Source organism: Mytilus trossulus, chromosome 5 (genome assembly GCF_036588685.1).
Source record: "Mytilus trossulus isolate FHL-02 chromosome 5, PNRI_Mtr1.1.1.hap1, whole genome shotgun sequence".
Classification (NCBI taxonomy): domain Eukaryota; kingdom Metazoa; phylum Mollusca; class Bivalvia; order Mytilida; family Mytilidae; genus Mytilus; species Mytilus trossulus.
In genome coordinates this window covers 55,292,745-55,315,423 of record NC_086377.1, presented here as the reverse complement: position 1 = coordinate 55,315,423, position 22,679 = coordinate 55,292,745, and the positions used below count along the sequence as shown (strand labels likewise).

The 22,679-nt window shown below is 34.8% G+C and overlaps 2 protein-coding genes across 2 annotated transcripts; both read left to right on the top strand.

The window, feature by feature from the left end:
* Positions 1-11,867: 11,867 nt before the first annotated feature.
* On the top strand, positions 11,868-12,917 carry LOC134718091 (uncharacterized). The gene has a single exon (XM_063580583.1). The coding sequence runs from the start codon at positions 11,868-11,870 to the stop codon at positions 12,915-12,917; it is 1,050 nt and encodes a 349-aa protein (XP_063436653.1).
* A 1,499-nt stretch (positions 12,918-14,416) lies between these two features.
* Positions 14,417-15,394, top strand: LOC134718090 (uncharacterized). Its single transcript, XM_063580582.1, has one exon. It carries the CDS (start codon positions 14,417-14,419, stop codon positions 15,392-15,394), a length of 978 nt encoding a protein of 325 aa, XP_063436652.1.
* Positions 15,395-22,679: the final 7,285 nt, after the last annotated feature.

Here is a 22,679-nt window from a genome sequence, read left to right as displayed (position 1 = left end):
TGCTCTTCAACTTCGTACTTGTTTGGCTTTTAAATATTTTGATATGAGCGTCACTGATGAGTCTTATGTAGACGAAACGCGCGTCTGGCGTACTAAATTATAATCCTGGTACCTTTGATAACTATTTCTGGCCTGGTATGACTGCGGATGTTAGTCAATGGTGTAAAACATGCAATCAATGTGCACAAGCAAATCCTGGTCCTGGTTTAGGTCATTATTTTTTACAACAGTCAACGGTTGGTTTTCCTTTTGACAGAATTGCAATAGTTTTTTAGGCCCTTGTCCAGTTACAAGAAATGCAAATGAATATTTAATTGTCATTACTGATTTCTTCACAAAGTGGACTGAATCGTTTGCAGTGAGTAATCATACAGCCCCGACAGTAGCAGATAAATTAGTCACAGAGGTGTTTTGTCGTTTTGGTGTCCCAATAGTTATCAATAGTACCAGGATTATAATTTTAAACGCCAGACGCGTGTTTCGTCTACATACGACTCATCAGTGACGCTCAGATCAACAACGTTGAAAAGCCAAACAAATACAAAGTTGAAGAGCATTGAGGACCCAAAATTCTACAAAGTTGTGCCAAATACGGCTAAGGTAATCTTCTCCTGGGGTAAGAAAATCCTTAGTTTTTCGAAAAATTCAAACTTTTGTAAACAGTTGCCAAGTCCGTTGCATTCGAACCAAGGTCGAGAGTTTGTGTCGGATTTATTTACTTAAATTTGTGTTTTATTAAATAAAGATAAAACCAGAACCTGCCCCTATAGACCTCAGGCAGATGGTTTAGTGGAAAAAAGGAATAGGACATTAATTCAAATGTTGTCAATTTTTGTGAATGGCAATAGAAATGATTGGGATGATCATCTCCCATACCTTTTGATGGCTTATAGGTCTACTATTCAAGATAGTACTGGGTTCGCCCCACATAAATTATTGTTTGGTAGGGACATGATGTGCCCTATAGACATAATCTCTGGATTTATGCCAAAAAATGAAAATATTTTATGTCCTGTCCAATATGTCGAATGGGTCAAACACACCCTCTCGTTAACCTGCTTCTCGCCAGAAGAAAAATTATGATCGTGGTGCAAAACCGCGTGCTTGTGACGAGGGTAGTTTTGTTTGGCGTTGGTATCCCCTTAAGGCATGATTAAAATTAGCTCTGGGTTGGACTGGTCCTTATCATGTCGAAAAGAAGTTAAGCGATGTTTTATATAAAATTAAGTTGCTACCAGAACGACGATTTTTGGTCGTACATGTAGATCATCTTAAATCTTATACGGGTTTAAATAGGCCAAACGGTTGGGAAATTGAAGAGTCGGAATTAGATAATAGTTTTGTGGAATTACCAGATGAAACCGAAAGTATTGATTTTGCTGACGACTTGAATTGTTCTACGGAAATACCGAGTTTAAATACTCCCGATGCGAGGGTCAATAATGATATCCCTGTGGATGATAGACCAGTAACCCCTCCCCGCAGAACACGCGGTGGTCGTTCAGTTAAAAAGCCAATAAAATATTCGCCATCTTTATAGAGTTTACTGAATTGAGAGAGTTCCTTTTGTAAATATGTATATATTTTGATAACAGTGTGTAGCTACTTGTACCATCCTTTTGTTAATCGATTAAACGTTACGGTGTTGAAATACAACTTCTCTACATTAGTAAGATATTTGAACTGAATAATTAAGTATAGGAATAAATTTAGTACTATTTCTTGATACACTTTACTTTTTATAATATCGCATTAGTGTGTTAAGGCTTGGTGTTGACTTTGATTTATAGATAGAATGAAAAGTAGGCAAATATCAAAATTGTAAGGAAAAGAGAGTAAATAGTATTGTATTAAAACAATACGATGTAAATGAAATGATTCAAGTAGCTCAATTAGTTCTAAAGGTGAATATTAATGAATGTAAACCAGACTTGTGTGCTGATGATTATAAAGCGATAAATTAAATATTGATCTGTTAGTAGGGATGTAATTTTAAATTTATATTTCCGAATTAGGGATCACAAAAGGAGAGAATTTATTTTTTCCAAGTAGAGATATATTTTTCTTGAACACTATTTATGTGGAGATCGAGATTAAGCTATATTGCGCAGTATAGTTAGTGTTATGGTAGAAGTTGAATTAAAATAAGAATTATTTTTCCGAAAGTAGTAGGGAATCATATTTTAATTTTATAAGAATTGCTAGAAATATCATTCAAGCCAAAATTTCCAAGATTAGTAGGGGTATTTGGTTTAGCAATTTAATTTTGTGTATTTATATAGTGTGGAAGAAATATATATATATATATGTATTTATCGAAATAAATGCTTTGGAATATAAGTACCAGCTTTTGAATATCTAAAATATGACTGACAATTTTTTTTTCTCTCTGTAGATTCGCCGAAATAGATAGTATTATAATTGACGTAGACGATCATGAAATGTTGAGTTTAGACAAGGATTTAAGATTACCATGGCCTATAAATGGCATGTCATGTGACGTTAAAGATTGTTCGGACTATATATACTCCTCCTACAATAGTTACATCAAACATTGGAAGAAATATCATAGAGCAGAAATTTAAATTCTACAATGTACTAATTGTATCAAAGAGTTCAATAAAAACTGTAAATTATTGAAACACTTAAAAAAAACCATAAATTAAATGATAAAACAGCTAAAAAGGCATTGCCTGAGGCTATTAGACAAACAAAATTAAGCACAAAATACATAAATCCTGGAAGTGTTTTACCCAGATTTAAAAAATTGTAAAATTATATGAATGTATTTTTATTTATATTGAACATTTAATTACAAGTAAACTTAAACCAACCACCGCTTTATTTATAAATTGCTATATTTTCTTCAGTAAATTTTTACTACTTTTTAGATATTCATTCAGATTTTACCTATATTGATAATTTTCAACATTTTACTGTTAATTTGACAACTTTTTTGATAAACGATATGCTGTTACCTTAAATCGGTCATTTGATCAAGATCATTTTTTAATATGTATTAACAATTGTATTATAATTAAAATTGAACTAACTACAGGTTTAATAAAAAAAAAAAAATCACATTTTTCAGTTAATTAAGCCACTTTTTGATTTATTGTAGTAGATGAAACGTTAAATGGACCAATTTTTTTAAAGTTTGTATCAAATGTTCTCTTAACCTGCTATCGGTGTATTATTAAGTTTTCCACATTTTACTGTAAATATGTAATTTTTAAGATAACTATTACATCTAACCTTAAATCGGACATTTGATCAAGACAATTTTCGTATGTGTATTGACAATTGTATTACAAGTACATTTTAACCGACCACAGCTTTATTTATAACTGTCAATTATTTCAGTCAATTTATGTTCTTTTTGGATATTCATTGGGATGTTACCTTTATAGATAGTTTTTCCACATTTTACTGTCAATTTGTCAACTTTTTCTTACTCTAAAATTAAATGGACACACTGGCTGTAGAGAAACACAACAAGGCCCACACAGAGACACGCACCATATTGCAACATACCTTTGATGTATGCAAATCTAGATTTAGGTAAAAAAAAAATATATTTTCAAATTTAGAAAAGATCATTTTGAATATATTAATCAAAGAAAACATACTGGTCATTTTGAGGCCCTCTGTAACTGGCTGTTCGGTGTGCACCAAGACTCCTTCTTGAGGAAGTTGTATTGTTACCTATAATTCAACTACATTCTGTCTTGGATATACAGCTAGTCTCATTGACACGCATACCACATCTCATTAATAACTTATAAAAAATGATACAATTTTCATCTTTTTATGTGCAAAATATACTGAAGTATTGTCAGTTAATATTTGTACACAACATTTTCCAATGTAATTTTTTTTTTTAACTTTAATTATTTACAATGAAAAAAAGCATGTAATGCTAAATTAATTTTGAATTTAATTTCAATTGCATGTACTTTAGTGGTGTTAATGATAAGAAATAGTGATAATATGAATATTTTTATTGAATATACAGACATGTTTGGTAAATAGTATTTATATAAACTTAAAAAGAAATGTGAGAATCATATATTTGTGTTGTTACGTTTTAAGAAAGATTTTTATCTAAATATATTGATGAAATAACAAACCGATGAAATGTTTCTATAAGCATCACCGTTAAGTTAACATGGGCCGGGTTCTTGAAATTTAGAAAAGTTGTGTTTAACAAGCAAACTGTCACAAATGTTACTAAGTTATAACTTGGTCTGTCCAAGAATTTATTTTAAAGAGTTGTATCACAAAAAATAATAATAAATATAAAATATATTTACTGAACCAGAATTCATAACCATACAAATAAGAAAAAGGGATTATCAGGGTGGTAATATTGGATAGGTTGAAATCAGGAATTACAATAATATATAAATATTAAACAGATTAACCCACACCAGATTTGCCTGGAAGATTATAAACTGCCATGGGAAAAGAAGATTTTAAGTGATCTTTACAAAGTTACAAATGTGTATTGTCCTCTTGACATGATATTAAAAACTAAAATCAGAAAAAATATGTATCAACATGATCAGACTTGGGGTAATTGTAATCGTTAATCAGCAGTAATTGATTACAATTTTCCAAGTAATCATTGTAATCATTAATCAGCCAAAAATCTGATTACATGTAATTTAATTTAATCAATTACTTTTCATAATGCCCTATAATCCTGATTACTTATGATTACATTATGATTACAATGAAACAATTCTTGAACTATGTTTATGGTCAATAAATGAACCTTTTTGTTCTTCTTATAGAATGAATATTCAACAAGTTAAGATAATTTGGTTTACTTTATAAAGCATGTTTAAAATTGATTTGTATACTTCAGTAAAAAATAAACTGTTACAGTATTTAAAAGTCATCATTAGCCTAAGAAGAGACATGTTATACAATTGTATGTCTCTAGTAAAAGATACTGTACATATATTCACAATTTTTAAAGATGTACAAATATATTTGGTGAAAAACTAATATTATACTTTTCTTTAACCCTGAATTATAATCTTTTGTTAATATTGTGATTTTTGTCAACTCTGAATTGACAGGTAGGAAACCAATTAAGGTTTGTTTTTATTGCAATTTCCAATTGAGTATACATAATGTAGCTGTAGGACAATATATTAAATAAAAGATTAATCACATATGTGAAAAATTATCTAATTAGCACAAACTAAATTAAAAGTTGGACAAATATCTTGTTTAAAATAAGTAAATGTTAGTACATGTATGTATTTGGACTGGACATGTAAAATGCATTGATTTATAGTATTGTATTTTGTAAACAATTTGTTTAAACAATTCTATTAAAATTTTACATAGTTTTAATCTGGTAACTTTATTTCATCCATATTTTAACTTTCATAAACTGCATCTTGAAATATGTATAAAGTCTGGAAGAGGTCAGAAGACAAACAGCAAACTCTTTATAAAGCCAGATTCAATTGAAGTCAAAATAATTCAGAGATCAATGATGATAAAGTGTAATGGGTGACACAATGTTCATTTATGTATGTAGTGAACTTTTGTGGTTTATTAAAGAGATGAGGTTGTCATTTTATACAAAACAAAATCCTATTATTAAACGTTGATTCATTCACATCATTCAAAATGTTTTTTTGTATTCATTGTAATCAGATGTAATCATGATTACTTTGCCAATGTAATCATTAATTTAATCAGACACTTTCAGAAATGATGTAATCGTTAATTTAATTTAATCGTACAAATGACAAAGTAATTGTAATTTAATCAATTACATTGAAAGTAATCGGACCCATCTCTGAACATGATGTAATTGTTGTAATCCTGGTAATTGTGCGAGAATTAATGTAGTTTAAAAGTCATTTGAGTTTTTTTAATACTTTGTCTAGGATAACGACCATGCCTATTTTTATGTGCGAGACAAATTTTAATGTTAAAGCTCGTTCTCACTATAAGTATATTGATAGTAACAAAAATGAAAACAATCAATGAAATTAATGGGCATCTGAATGCAAATTGAAATCACAAATGTCAAAATATTGGAGACATCATCTTTAAAGGTTTTAGAATTGATCAAAAACTCTTCATCTAGTTAAATCATATTCTTTAAATACTTCCCGAAACAAAATTGACAAGTTGTCGTAATATCTGTTGTGCAGGGATTGCATTCTCCAATTTGTTTAACGAGTTTGTTTGTAATTGCATATTTCCAGGCTTTTCCAACTGTTTTTTCGAAGGTTTCATTCGACTTTATGTTGACATCATCCATTACAATTATGTTGTTGTCTGCCGCTAGATACTGCATATTTAGCAAATCGGTCTTCTGTACTTCGCCAAGATGTCCGCCATCAATTGATATAAAATCACATTTTACATTAGGATTCTTATGACGATATATAGGAACTGTTTTTGTTGAATCTCCTCGTACAACTTTGAGCCTGATTTTTGGAAACATTTCACGAATTAATTCTTCCTTGATATCGCATCGTTTATCAATGCACGTATCAAATACCACTATATCAATATTTCCTTTAAACAGAATAGTCCACATGAGAGCTGAATGGCCACCATTAAATCCTATTTCACAAATTCTCCTGATTGTGTGTCTATATTTCATGATATGTCTATAATAAGCAAGAAGTTGTGATGTACGTAAAAAGTTACTATTTCTGTGACTCCAAATGTGTCCTTCAAGTTTTGATCCCTTTGCCTTTTGTCGATTAGATAAGATTAACATGTGTGGTCCCCAAAACGAAAGCCATGATTCAAAACAGTTTGGTTTCAATAATCCAACGGTTGTCATTGTGACCTTATGAAACGCATCTTTTCCATTGGAATAATAGTTGTTTCTGAATAATGTATTCATCAAATAGGAAATAATGATTATTATTCCAGCTGCGATAATCGCTGCTTTCAAAACCTTCATTTGCATTTTTATTAACTTAGTAATTAACTGATCTTATTCCAGTCCTCAATTTTTCTCCAATATCAAAGTATGCGAATGTTGATCAATGAAATTAAAACCAGGTTCAAACTAAAAAGTAAAAAAAAACTAGAGGTAAACAATTATTTAAAAAGAAAATAGTATCGAAACATGCTAAGGATAAGAATTCTACATTAACAAGGTTTATTAATTAATGAAACATATTCCCAACATGAGCCTGCAAACTGCATTTATTGTTGTGTTTCCATTAATCCTATGCTTATTTTCTTATGATTAATTTTGGAGGAAATTATATACTTTTTCCTACAATTAAAATCATTGTTTGGTTATGTCCTTTAGGCGAGTCTCGATTTTAGATTTTTTTGTAGTGTTTGTTATATTGCTCTACAACTGTTTCAGTTCTTATACATAATGAAAGTTGGAGAGCAATATGACCAGAACAGATATTCGGCCGAGAGCGTTCCCGATGAAGGTATATCCCAAAAAGTGTTTCGAACGCATTAAATTATCATTGTTTCCTTTTTTTACAGACGAATTTAGTGCTTTATTCATGTTTAATAATCCTGTTTTTCGTATTTGCCTTTTTGATTTCAAAAGAGTGTTTATATAAACCATTTGTTTTCTTTATTGACATAGTTGTTTGTTTGCATAATAATTACGATAACAACATAATGCTGACTGCTGGTGAGCTGCGATTTAACAATTTGTTATTGGCTTTCTGTTTTATCTTGGAGAAGCTTTCCAGAGCTTGTATTTCCGATGATGAATTTCTTGAGTTACTGCTAACAAGAACGCTAATTAACCAATAGTTTCAAATGGTGAATTAGTCAGGCGCCATCACGAGTTGGACGAACGTTATGTAATATCCACTTAACAGAGGAAAACTGCTATGTTCCAATATCTTCCTATTTTCACACAACAATATACAAGTAAACTGTTAATAACCAAATCCGTTGAGTGTGAACTGATTAGTACTGTAGTTTGTGAGAACCAGATGTATTTGTGTAATAGTTGCAATTGACTTTGAACAAATTTTCAGTAAATGCAAATACTCTTATTTCGGTGCTTTGTGTCTATTGTTTTAATGTCAGTCGTTTTTTTTTGTGTGTGTGTATTATATCTATATACAGGCGAACCCAGTTGAAATAGATCAAAAGAATCGAAGCTCTTTGTTAGAGAGGACGATAAATGCTTAATGTAATGTTTACTATAGTAACTATTTTTTTAAAAGTTAGTAGAAACAAAATAAACGGTAATTTCTTTTTCTCTATTACGAAGTGTTTTATTTTAAAAACACCATTTGCAAGTTTTCAATTTATCTATTTCATATCAATGCAGAACAATTAGATATCAAGTCGACGACATGGGTATCTCTCAAGTTGGAGGAAGAAAATGCATAACCTCCGATTAAAAAAAAAATTAACACGGACGGCGAACATATCAATCTATTAGTTCAGTAATTTTCGTGTCTGCCCTTCCATTATGTTTCTGAAGAACAAAATCCATAAATTGGGTAACAATTGTATCGAAAAGAGAAAATCGAGTGCACCTTTTTATGTTAGGGCGTGTTTGAGGTGTATAATTTGTCTTTAAAACGTACAAAGCAAGAATATTTGGTATACAGCCCTTGGATGGTGTAAACTTCCCCAAAAAACGTGTTTGGTGTAATGGTGTATAGCATATGGTGCAATGGTGTATGGCATATGGTGCAATGGTGTAAGGTGTATGGTGCTATGGTGTAAGGGGGATGTTGTAATGGTGTTTGAGGAATTGTGTAACCTGAGATCGGGAATGGTGTGAATGATGGTCTACGACATTTCATTTTTATTTTATTTTTTCGTATTGTAAACATAAACAATAATACTTATCTTAATATTTGATATTTAATTGCATTATGGGTAATTTCGGATTTTGTAGATAGAATGGGGAATGGTGTATGGTGTAATGTGTAAGGTGTATGGAGCAAAGGTGTAACGTGTATGGTGAAATGGTACAATGTGTATGGTGTAATAGTGTATTGTGTATGGTGTAATGGTACAATGTGTATGGTGTAATAGTGTATTGTGTATGGTGTAATGGTGTAATGGTGTATGGTGTTAGTAGGAAGTTTACACCATCCAAGGACTGTATCATCTCGCTTCAGATTCTATCATGATAAATTTCCTGTTTACTAAACTTTGAATTTTTCGAAAAACTAAGGATTTTCTTATTCCAGGCATAGATTACCTTAGCCGTATTTGGCACAATTTTTTTGGAATTTTGGATCCTCAATGCTCTTCGACTTTTTACTTGTTTGGCTAACGTAGATACAAGTATCTTGTCTTAGGGAGGGATAAATCATACTTTGTAAAGAACCATTCTGATTCAAACAAAATATGCTCTGAAACCGATATTATCAAGATGCTTGATTTCTTGATTGACAACATATTTGTTACGTTCGGAGGACGTGTTTTTCAACAGACTGTCGGCATCCCAATGGGAACAAACTGTGCCCCTCTACTTGCTGACTTGTTTCTTTATTATTATGAGGCTGACTTCATGCAGGAACTTCTTAGGAAGAAAGATAAGAAGTTAGCAATATCCTTTAACTCTACTTTCCGCTATATAGATGACGTTCTTTCACTAAACAATTCAAAATTTGGTGACTATGTGGATCGCATCTATCCCATCGAATTGGAGATAAAGGATACTACAGATACAGTTAAGTCGGCTTCATATCTTGACTTACATCTAGAAATTGACAATGAGGGTCGGTTGAAGACAAAACTTTACGACAAAAGAGATGATTTCAGCTTTCCAATTGTGAACTTTCCATTTCTAAGTAGCAACATTCCAGCAGCACCTGCATACGGGGTATATATCTCCCAATTGATACGATATTCCCGTGCTTGCATTTCCTATCATGATTTCTTGATAGAGGGTTACTGCTCACAAGGAAGCTATTAAACCAAGAGTTCCAAATGGTGAAGTTGAAATCATCGCTTCGTAAATTTTACGGACGCCATCACGAGTTGGTTGACCGTTATGGAATAACCGTTTCACAAATGATATCGGATATGTTCCTTACGTCGTAACTACAATCCCCTTCCCTTTCATGAATTTGACCTACCGAATTAGACTATTTACCGGATTTGTAATCACATAAGCAACACGACGGAAGCCGCATGTGGAGCAGGATCTGCTTACCCTTCCGGAGCACCTGAGATCATCCCTAGTTTTTGGTGGGGTTCGTGTTGTTTATTCTTTAGTTTTCTATGTTGTGTCATGTGTACTATTGTTTTTCTGTTTGTCTTTTTCATTTTTAGCCATGGCGTTGTCAGTTTGTTTTAGATTTACGAGTTTGACTGTCCCTTTGGTGTCTTTCGTCCCTCTTTTATATAGACGAAACGCACGTCTGGCGTACTAAATTATAATCCTGGTACCTTTGATAACTATTGTATATATCATAGATACAGGTTGACTTTATATCATAATACAATTACAGTACGAAAAGATGAAATATATGGGTCAAGTGAAGTTCCTATCTAATGAATCACAAAAACAGAGTAGGTGTGTTCGAATGACTATTTTTTTACAAAAAGTACTTGACGATAGTCTTTGAAGTTGGATGATGAAAATGCATATCTTCGAAAAAATTTAATTTTGTGTGTGTGATAACTGGGGTTTACAATCCTCAACCACTGAACATTTTTAGTCTGCCCTTCCACGAAATATTTAATTATTATTTTTTAATGTTTTAGAATTTTCGAAAATTCCACCCGACAACCGATTAGACAATAGTTTTGAGTTGAACCAATGCAGACAAGATCATTAACTGATGCTCATCAGTTAGTAGATACATTTGACTTTAAAAATACAACTGACATATAAGGATCGTAATGGTGCTATGTGGATAAATTTATCGGTTTCCAAGAGCAAAATTGACAGCGCGTCATCCTACAATGGCTTCATTTCTACGATTGTGAAAATGAACTGGCGTAATGGGGAGATAATTTTGACGAAATAGAATCCTGACTGTATAGTCAATACTGCAAATAAGCTTTACAATTTGTTCTTACGTTGTACTAACTGTTACACCACTGTCCTAGTTAAGGGTATAGTTGAGCGATCACAACCATGATTGAGCCTGCCATATTCTTAAGGTTCCTGTCCCAAGGCAAGTACCTGTAGTTCAGTGGTTATCGTTGTTTTCATGTGTGTTGACTTATATTTAATATTTGGAAATTTAGTATAAGACCGTTAGTTTTTTTCGATTCAATTTGATTTACATTTATATGTCGGGGACTTTAATAGCCCACTTATACGGTATAGAGTTTTTATCATTATAGAAGGCCGTACACGGTTACCCTTAATTTTTTTTTATATCCGCTTAATTTAATCTTCAAAGGATAGTTGTCTCATTGCCATTAATACCACATAATCATGTCTTATTTTATTATTATCTTTTTGACTCGGTGTATTGCTGAAAATTCATGAAATATTTGTCACTGGACGTTATAAATAAGCAACACACTATCAAAAAATTTTAACATTTTGTTAAATAAGGAGTAAATCATTTTGGGGTTTGGGACATTAGGATTTTGAATAGGAATATGATAAGCGATGGTATTTGCCCATGTTCGGGGTATACCATCCTCGAAAGCCAGAATCTATCAGAGTTGTTTTTGATTCGTCCGCTCAATTTGGAGGTGTAGCCCTCAATGATGTGTTAATGTCGGGCCCAGACTTGTAGAATAGTCTTCAAGGAGTTCTGCTTAGGTTTCGTCGTGAACGTGTTGCAGTAACCGCTGATGTGGAACAAATGTTTCATAACTTCCGTGTTAAGACCGATCATCGCAACTATCTTCGTTTCTTATGGCACCCAAATAGTGATTTAAGTAAACCTCTGGAGGAGTTTAGAATGACAGTTCATGTATTTGGCAACAGCCCTTCACCAGCTGTTGCCACATATGGTTTGCGTAGATCTGTCCAAACGGCATCTCTACACGTTCAGAAATTTGTATCTAAGAACTTCTACGTCGATGATGGACTAATAAGTTGTTCAAGTGTGTGCGAAGTCGTTGATTTAGTGAAGAATACACAAAGTGAATTGATGAAAGGCGGCAGATTAAGACTACACAAAATTGCGTCGAACTCAACAGAAGTACTTAAACAATTTGCTAAAGATGATCTTGCGAAAGACTTGAAAAACATTGACATTGACGAAGAAAGTTTACCGTTGCAAAGAAGTCTAGGCATATCATGGGACATTAATTTAGATGCCTTTGTATTTAGTGTCGATACAGAACCGAAGCCATTCACGCGCCGTGGGGTGCTCTCTACCTTCAACAGCTTATTCGACCCCATTGGTTTTACCGCACCATTAACTCTAGAAGGAAAGTTATTGCTACGCGAGATTATGTCATGCTCTTCATCTACCGACTGGGATGATCCGCTAGAGGAAGATTTTCATAAACGCTGGAAATTATGGGTTGACTCGTTGAAGAACCTTTGTGATTTGTGTATTCCAAGAATGCATTGTATTTATTCAGTTGAGAATGCAAGTAGGTTAGAAGTTCATGTTTTTTGTGATGCATCGAAGGAAGCTGTTGCCGCCGTTGCGTACTTAAAGGTGTTCTCAGGAGAAACTAGTGATATAGGATTCCTTATTGGAAAAACGAAGGTTGCTCCGAAGCACGGACATACTATACCCCGTCTTGAACTGTGTGCTGCTGTGCTTGGAATAGACATAGCAGAGATTATTAAAGATCAATTAGACATAGACAATGAAGACTTTCATTTCTATACTGTCAGCCAAATAGTACTTGGCTATATTTCGAACGATGAAAAAAGTTTTTTTGTGTATGTCGCAAACCGTGTAGGTCGAATCAGAGCTTTTAGTATGCCCAAACAATGGAATCATATCCCGACTGAAGAAAATCCAGCTGATCTTGCGACACTTCTCTGCTAGTGATTTACCATCAAGCAAATGGATAAGAGGACCGAGTTGCCTAACAACGAATTTAAAAACTACCGATGATCTGAATTTCCCGTTAGTGGAACCCGATATTGATAAGGAAGTAAGGACTGTTATTTCAACGGCTAAATCAACTCTACAAAGAATTATTTAATGATAAAAGACAAAATAAGACCTCTGGAAATAAACGTAGAACTTATCGATTATTTAAACCAAATTTTAATTTTGAGCCTTACTTATTGAAATTACCATATATTCAAAGATGTGTTTTAACAAGATTTAGAATTGGAGCTCACAAACTTGAAATAGAAAAAAGGTCGTTATTTTAATATTAAACTAGAAAATAGAATATGCAAACTCTGTAATGAGGAAATAGAAGATGAGATGCATTTTCTTTTAACATGTAAAACTCTGGATAATGTTAGAAATCCCTTTCTAAGCAAAATATATAGTAAAAATAAAAATATTTCAAAACTTGATAACAAATCTCTTTTTATTTGGCTAATGGGAAATGAAGATAAAAACATTTTGATAATAATTTGTCAGTTATTAGAGGTTTTAAATATAAACAGAAATACAATATTAAATTAGATTTCTCTATATAAAATTATGTATGATCAAATATGCATTTACATAAGTTATTTCTTTTACATTTAATAAATTATTAGTATATACTACGAGGTGTACTGTCCAATAAAGGGACCAGAATAACAGACTATTGGTCATATTGTATTATATATGTTTATTATTTACAAATTGCCTACTTCATTTTTTTTAATATTACATCAATCAACTAAATCAAAATCAATCATATTATGCACTTTGTTTAACCTATTTTGAATTTACTTTACATTATGTTTGAAAATTGTATTATAATTATTCTGCTCATTTTGGGCGCCGTGATTGGCAAATAAAATATTTGTTTGTTTGTTTGTTTGTTTGTATCTACATCTTGTCTGTTATGTAACAGTATTGGTAAATTTTCTAAGTGGTCAAAATTAGTTTGTTTGGTTCGACTTATGAAAGGTTGCATGCGTAGAAAAAGTGGCGACCAATCAGCTGTTACAACAGAGGAAGCTGAACTTGTGGTTTTAAAACATGTGCAAAACGAATGTTTTCACACGGAACTTGAAGCAATAGGATGTGGTCAGAATTTACCGAAGAATAGTTCGTTAATATCACTCAACCCAATCTTAGATAATAATGGTGTCTTGCGAGTTGGAGGTCGTATCAGACATATGCTTACTAAGGGCGATAATACTGCAGACTTGCCACTAGACAAACATCCGTATATTATACCGAGAAACCACCATGTCACAATTCTTCTCATAAGACATTATCATGCGAAGGTTCAACATCAGGGCAGGACAATGACCGAAGACGCAATACGTTCTGCTGGTTAATGGATATTAGGTGTTAAGCGAAAAGTTAATAGTGTCATCCAAAATTGTGTACTTTACAGGAAATTACGTGGCAAGTTCGGCTGGACTCAAATGGCAGACCTGCCAGCTGACAGGTTACAAGTTAATAAACCGTTCACTTATGTAGGTTTGGATGTTTTTGCTCCATGGCAAGTTATTGTCCGTCGAACACGCCCAGCAAGTTCTTCAAACAAACGTTGGGGTCTATTATTGACATGCTTAGTATATCGTGCAATACATGTGGAACTTATTGAGGAATTAAGTAGTGCCTCTTTTATTAACGCTTTGCGAAGATTTATTGCTTTGCGTGGACCAATTCAGGAATTGAGGTCATACCGTGGTACTAATTTCATAGGTGCTGCGAAGGAGCTTAATATTGTATCAGAATTCGTTGAAGACACTCCGATGAAGCAGTTTTTATCAGACAATGAAATAGTTTGGATTTTCAACCCCCCTCATGCATCACATTTTGGTGGTGTGTGGGAACGCATGATAGGCTCATGTAGACGTATTCTAGATTCATTGTTATTGCAAAATAAGTTCAAGGATTTAACACATGCAGTACTTTCAACATTAATGTGCGAAGTCAGTGCCATGGTCTATTCGAGGCCATTGGTTCCAGTTTCTAGTGATCCTGAAAACCCGTCAGTTCTTTCGCCATCTCTTCTTTTAACGCAGAAGCCTGTGTCGTCAAGTGGATCTCTTGGACAAGTCGAATTCGGAACAAAGGATGCCATGCGAAGCCAGTGGAAACTTGTTCAGTATCTAGCCGACCAATTCTGGTCTCGTTGGCAAACAGAGTACATCGATAGCCTTCAGGCTCGTCCGAAATGGAAATCTGGAGGTGATAATTTCCTTGAAGGTGATGTCATTCTCATGCGGAAGACCGAGCTTCCTAGAAGTCAATGGCCACTTGGTGTTATTGACAAAGTATTTGAAAGTGATGATTCTAAAGTTAGAAAGGTCCAAGTGTCTATAGTCGTTGATGGACAAAGGAAGTCGTATGTGAGACCAATAAGCGAATTGGTTCGATTGATTGAAGCATCTTAAAACTCTTCAGTTTGACAATTGCAAGTGGTTTATATTATAGATATATTGTGAGATTTTTGAGAAATGTAGTATGATTTTTTATGTTCATTCATTGTCATTTTTTGAATGTATGTGTATTGTGAGTAACAATGTATCACACATCTTTTCTCTAGTTTTTCAAGTTTAACATGCTATAGAAGTAATATTTTTTTATCATGTGATTAAATATAAATGAGTTAATTTTTGATAGCGATTTTCAGTTAGAAATATCGGAAGGGGAGTGTAATGTTACCGGAACGGATTTCCGATTTGTGTCCTTTAATAGTATTTCTGTAATGTCAGACACATTTCCTGTCAAATTTGTTCTGCTTTCAACACTTATATTTGCTGGTTATAAGCGCCATAGAGTAAGTTCTTTACATTTATTTATCTTAAAACTATTGTTAGATAAAGTTTACATAAGTATTTTTACTGATTATAAAGTATACGCTTTGAATTATTTCACACACAAGTCACGTTGTTCAAATCACTGTATGAAAAGTGTGCGAATCGTCAAATGAGTTGATCACATGGGTCATGTCAGATTTTTAAATTTTCACTGTATGGAACGTGTGAATCGTAAAAAGTTGTTTTTATTTTCAAGATTTTACTAGTATAAAGTCGGTGTTATTCATCCAATATTTTTATGTTTGATATTGATTGTTTGTTTTAAATGACTTATGATTGATACATGTATGTTTGCTTGTCATTTACATTGTGTTATTTTCTTTTTTGTAGTCTTTTACCCTCAGTAGAAGGAGGAATAAACATATCCAAATGTATAGTGTTCTTTGATTTTGGGTCATGTAACATCACATACCAATTTCAAAACATTACAAGTTTAACCGATGGAGGCCACCTTGACGTCAGGGTTCAGATTATCACCACACCAACTTCAGACAGATCTCTGTACGTCATTTACAGACCACAACTACTTTCAGGCGACCTTCTCGACACAATCACTTGATACAGCATTTGTCGGTTCACTTCAGAAAGACCCGAACGATCCGATGAGTCCAAGCCTGCACCATGAACTAGTCCAGAGAAGCCTGACAGTGACCACTTTGATGTACCAAGTGATGAATCCCATGAGTCAAATCAGTCAACCTCATCAGACTCCTTAACAAATCATCACAGAACCAAAGTGTACGAGTTTTCAGAGCTCCATGAGGTCATTGCTTACAGGAGTCGTATGCACAGAATGTGGAGTTGATAACCTACAATGGAGCCTCAATGGAAGTGAACTTTCTCTGCATGGAAGGTCATCAGACATTTTTGGAATCCCTGCTATTAGTCAAGAGCAATCCAGATGGTAATTTCATGGTGGTAACAGCAATAGTCGTAAAAAAATATATAAGTATTTTGGTACATGTCAAATGGTCAATCGCTTTGGAACGGACTTGAACATATCCCGGTCTTCAAAAGACTATAGTTTTTACAAGAAAAACACAATTCAGAAGATTAGTTTCTTGACGCCAAACAAATACAAGTTTAATTTTACAGAAGGGGCAGGGAAAGATCTGGATAGAAGACAGAAGGAAGATCTGGTATTTAGCGACAAAACTGAAAAATTAAAACAGCTTTACACTGCCGGGGGTACATCAAGGTAAAACAGTCAGCTTGATAATAAATCTTCAGTTATTTATTTTTCAATAAAAACAAACAATGTCAAGCAGAAAATTTTCAAGGAAAAGAATACAAATCTAGAACACCAAAAGTGCATCGAGGCACTCAAAACTCAATCAAAGAATCAGCAAATCATCGAATCAGAGAGGAACCAGTTCAAGCAAGAACTTGAAAACCTTCGTCGACAGAAAGAAGAAAGTGCTGCGCGTATAAACGTACAGGTATATGTGAATCAAATTCAAGATTTAAAGGACCAAGTAATTGAAAAGGACAAAACTTTGAAAATGGTCCAAGATCTATACTATTTACGTTCGACCGAATTTACGGATGAAATCCAATCATTGAAAAATGAAAAAACAAACATTGGAAAAGGAAAAGGCTAGACCTATGTTCAAAGGTAAATTGTCAAGCGGATTCGATTTCTCAATTTACTTTTCAACTTCAGGACCTTAACCACGAACTCCATCTTGTATCCTGCCAAAACCAACAGCGACCCAATTATAACAGACACTATAACAACCGAAGAGGCGGCCGATTCAGATAGTGCTAAGCCCGAGGACGAACTTGATTGTATGACAGTGGAAAAAGCAGCTTCGTTTATTATTTTGGACTTTAATTTAAAATTCTCAATTTTGGTATTTTATACTTTAATTCTCTGTGTTTTATAATTCATTTTATTTTATAATTTCGTTTCTATTTACATTTCATATCCAGGACTTCAAATAAACATGCTTTGATATGCAATTTAATTCTAAGTTTGGACATTGAGTGACGTGTTTCAATCTGTTAGCTAATAAGTGACATTTTACCTTATCCATAATGTATGTTCTTAATTGTTTCATTCAGATTATCATTTAATATTTATTCTTCAAGTTCTAAAAATATGTTAATCTTGTCAGTGAACAATATTACTCAAATTAATTGTTATTTGTTATTTCTTTACTTGTCGATTCAATTCTGTATAAATACTTGCTTATAATTTTGATAAGCAAGATTTGGACATCTATAATACAAAGTATTAGTATTCCACGCTGAATTATTGGTTTATTCATCTCTAGATCCAGAGTCTCAGTAGTCAGTTGTCACCCGAGTTCCAGTTTCCAGAGTTCTCATTGCTATTCACAGCAATCATTCGTTGTGTGATCAGATGCATCACACAGTTTCAGTAACAAGAGGCCATTCATTCAGGCTCTTGTTACACACCCTCAAAGTCACCCAGATTTCCCCGGTGACAATTCCATCCCTCTTTAAAGGTATAAACACATACAGAGGTAGTAGTAGGTCCTGTGGCTACACAACCAGAGCCATGCACTTCTATAAAGACACTACGGGACATCGGTCTGATATATAAAACCAGGATTGTATGTAAACAAACTTTCTTTGGTGAGGCGGGGCCTGGCGTGTTTGATGACAATAGTTTGTCCTTCATAAGGAAATACTGCAACACCTATGGAATGGACCAGGATATGGTTACCCCCCAACAGAACAAAGTCATGATGGCCCTGTACGGTAGAGACACGGACCTTGCGCATTCAAGTGTTAACAGGTCCCGTACACAACTCCAAATAGAGTTTCCCCATGATAACTGGATGAGGCATATGGCTGGCCGAGTCACTGATCCAAATTCTTATGGTGCAACTGCCAAAATGATCACAGAAACTATGAAGAATCGTCTAATCAGAGAGGAAATAGAGCTCAACTACAATGAGGAGTTCCTGAAAGCTGAACAACTAGTATACCATGCCGAGATAAATGGGCCCATAATGAATGGCATATTCGGGGGAAGGATCCCTGAGAGACCAGTGACGTCCTCTATGATACTAAAGATTATGTGTATTGGGAGACTCTACATGATGAACAGAGGATTATACCCCTCTTACCAGGTAAGTGAGAGCGTCATCAATGGTATGAGTAGTGAGGAGACTGCGAAATGGACAGCATTCATTGAGGCATGTAATTCCCCATCTTTGGATGCAGTCACAGCCCAAATTAGCATTGTTAAAGCTGCATTACCAAACCAGGCTAATAAGATCACAGAAGGAGGTCTGGAAACCCTCACAAATGTTGTTGACGGAATAGGGTTGACCAATACTGATGAGTACAAGGAAACCATAATAGAGAATAGAAAGGCTCTCAGGAAGGATATCAAACGGCTATCAGCACTGAAGCTCCAGGCTAAGACGAACCCGCAAAAGGCATACGTCCAGCAGGTTATTGTACATAACCCCTGATAAAGTTTGAAACGCTTGGACTTACAGATACGTGTTCTTGTTTGAGGCACGTACATGGACTATATGAAATTAGTTTTTTTATTTTTATTTTTATTTTAATTTTAATCTAGACTATTTTAATATATATTATTTTTAATCAATTATCTTTAACTATAAGCTTCTCATTCTTTAATTCTTGCTGTCTTCTAACTATGTGGAGAGCATACGAGTTGTGCTAACCGGTGTTCTTGGAACTTGAAAGAAATAATCAAATAGAGAGATTTTTTAACCCATCAACGTGTATTACATGCGTTCTTAGCTAAAGAGGGTTTATTCCCAACCGGTTCTATAATGACGTACGGTTACGCTTAAAAATTAAAACAAAACCACGTCAATTTGCATTTGGGCTTCTAGTTGCCTGTGGCACTCATATCAAATATCAAAAATAAATCTTAAAGTAAGATAACGCTATTCATGTCGGTCTTAGCTTTTTTCTCCGTGAACATAGTGGAGGATACTGTGTTCATCTTAGCTGCTGATGAAAGTTGAACGCCCCGGAAGTTATACCGGAATACTGATTTCAGAACGTATACGGGATTACCCCCGGATTTGCTATTGCGGAACAGAGCAATTTAGCCATGTTAATATTGTACATAAATTAAGCCACCAAATGCTAAACCTGGCCTCCGCTATATTCTTACACTATAATCATTAAAGTGTTACTTGGCCTGTCCAGCTGGGCTCTACGTATACCCCTAGGATTATGTGTATAACAGGTGTAAATATGTGTAGATATTTACCTTCAAGCTTGGTTTCCTACAGGGATTAATCTAGGATTCTCGTAGATAGGTTTATCGTGATCATCAAGGTCAGGAAGAGGCTGTATCCGGTCAAGCGTGACCCTTGTGTCATGTCTCCATTCGGGGCTCTCCAGTCTTCTACCAGGCCATGCACGTCACCATTCGGGTCTCTCTGCTCTTTACGAGTAGATCACACCAGACAGAGGAAACCCCCTAGAACTACTGGGCAATTACACAACACCCCCCCTCCATCTTAAAAAGGAGGAACTTTAGTTCCGACAAGGGACACTAGAGAACTTTTAACTCCCCTGGGCAAGACTGGCAACGTCTTTTACTAACTCAAGCATGACACAAGATATCTTTTAAAAAAAACAAAAAATAACTACCCCCTGAATCTAGGATATGGATTCATTCAAAAATCATTTAACGTCCCTAAAAAATGAAGGAACTAGACAGCAAAACTTAATAGATTAGTAACCTTTCCACAATATGGGAACAATGGGTAAACCTACAGCTTAACAGCTTATATGATTTTTTTTTATCCTGCTCTGACTTACTTAGCCAAAATAAATACTAAATACTACCAGTTTAAAAAACACAAAATTGTTTAATCAACTACTGTCCTCAAGACAAATTCATTAATACCGCCCTAAATTTCCAATGAACTACTACTACATAGATTATTTCCCTTTAAAGACATCAACCCGACAAGGAAAGACAAAATGTACAAAGAAGGCAAAAACTCCCAAATTGGGATAACAACACATGACCATTAAAAGTTGACCTATGGTCCAAATCCTACCATCACCAAATTAACTCCTACACTACTTATACTAATATTTACATTGGTCATACTGGTAATACCAAGTCCTGTCGGTTGATCTATTCCAACGAATTGTACACTGTACATGGGATGTGAGGCGAACATTTAAAATTTCCAATTATTATAACTATATGTCCAACAGTCTCTTCACTGAATATAAATGTCCATATATTACACACTGTTCAATCAAGGTGTTATCTTCTATAATTCCGTACTTCCTTATACATAATTAACTGTTCCTTCACATGAAGATATATAAAAATAATGTCACATATAAAATAAATGTCCGATACTAACACAGAAATGTTCCTCATTCTTGTTATGGTCCTATAATTCATTAGGTTAATTCTACCTCACATCCCGTAGCTGTTACACATAGTAACGCCCATCAAGGGCCAGCTGTTGAGCTGTCCTAGATTGGACTTTACAATTTTGTAGAGTCTAGGAAGCGGACCTCTATGGACGGTCTAGGCGACTCCATCTCCATGATGTCTCTCAGGGTGATCAAGGGATCAATTAACGAGTCCTGTAAGAACAGGGTTGCAGCCCCATTCCCTGGAAACCGTTCCTCTGCTAGAGTCCGCAGATTGTCAAGTGAGTGGACTGGCACCATTCTCCTGATCTGTTCCCATACCAAGAATACAATACACCTGTCCTCAGGATTCTGCTCACTTTCCTTAGGCGATACCTGTACATCTAATGTCTCTACCTTAGATGATATGGCGGCCTCTATGGCTTTATCCTGAGGTATATTATCTGCCTCCAGTGATTTATCCTGAGGTAATTTCTCTACCTCCTTGGCTTCTTGAATAGTGGCTACTGCCACATCAGCACAGAGCTTTCCAACCTCAGGGACATCTGGGATGGTGTTTGTCTTGTCCACAGGTGCAGAGCTACTGGACTCAGCTCCAGCAGGAACCAAATCACTCACAACAGGTGAGGCCATGAACAGCTTGTTCATTTGCTGTAACACCTCAAGGCTGAGGTTGTTCTCCCTCTGGATATACCTCTCCGTGAACATCATGTCTTGATGTGTTGGAGTTAGGAAATGCAACACACTAGACATGACTCGATAGTGGAGGATGCATACAGGGCTGATAATCTTGCACACAGGTGCTATCTTAAACCAGGCCTGGGTAGGCCACCCCATCTCCCGGCAAACTGTGCGGAACACAGGCATTTCTTCTCCCGCCTGGGGATAATCAATCGGGACTCTAGCGTTTCTTCTGATGAACTGCACCAAGTCATCATAAGTGGCAGAGTTGATACCAGTTAGCCACTGGGCCAAGACCATGACCATGTGACCCCTGTAACGGTGAAAGGAAGGATCCCTCATGTAATGAAACTCCTGAGTGGGGGCAAACATAAATGAAAGGTGCTCCCCCAAGACATGGCTCTTGACACTCCTGGTCATCACTGGACACCCACGCACCGGGCATCTCTGGTCCCGTTGACTGATCAGGTATGATCTTTCCATCTTGCCGCTTCTAGGGCACTTGTAGTCATAAAAACCCTCTTTTGAGGTTGACAAGGCATACAAAGGGAGTAATTTTACCAATAATTAGGCCGGGCCCCTTCCAAGGTGAGCTTAATTTTTTACTTTTCCTCTTAATTTGGGCAGTATCTAAAACATACACGAGGTGAGGAAAGTAGTAGCTCTTATGTCTGTCAATGCAATTTCCCTACTGAGTACTGACGAGGCATACAGTCTTTTTTGGCAGGAAGTCAAAAAAATTGCCGAGCAGAGGTGTATACAAGCCATGTCTCACAAGAAAGATAACATGGCAACAGACCGCTATAAACTATCA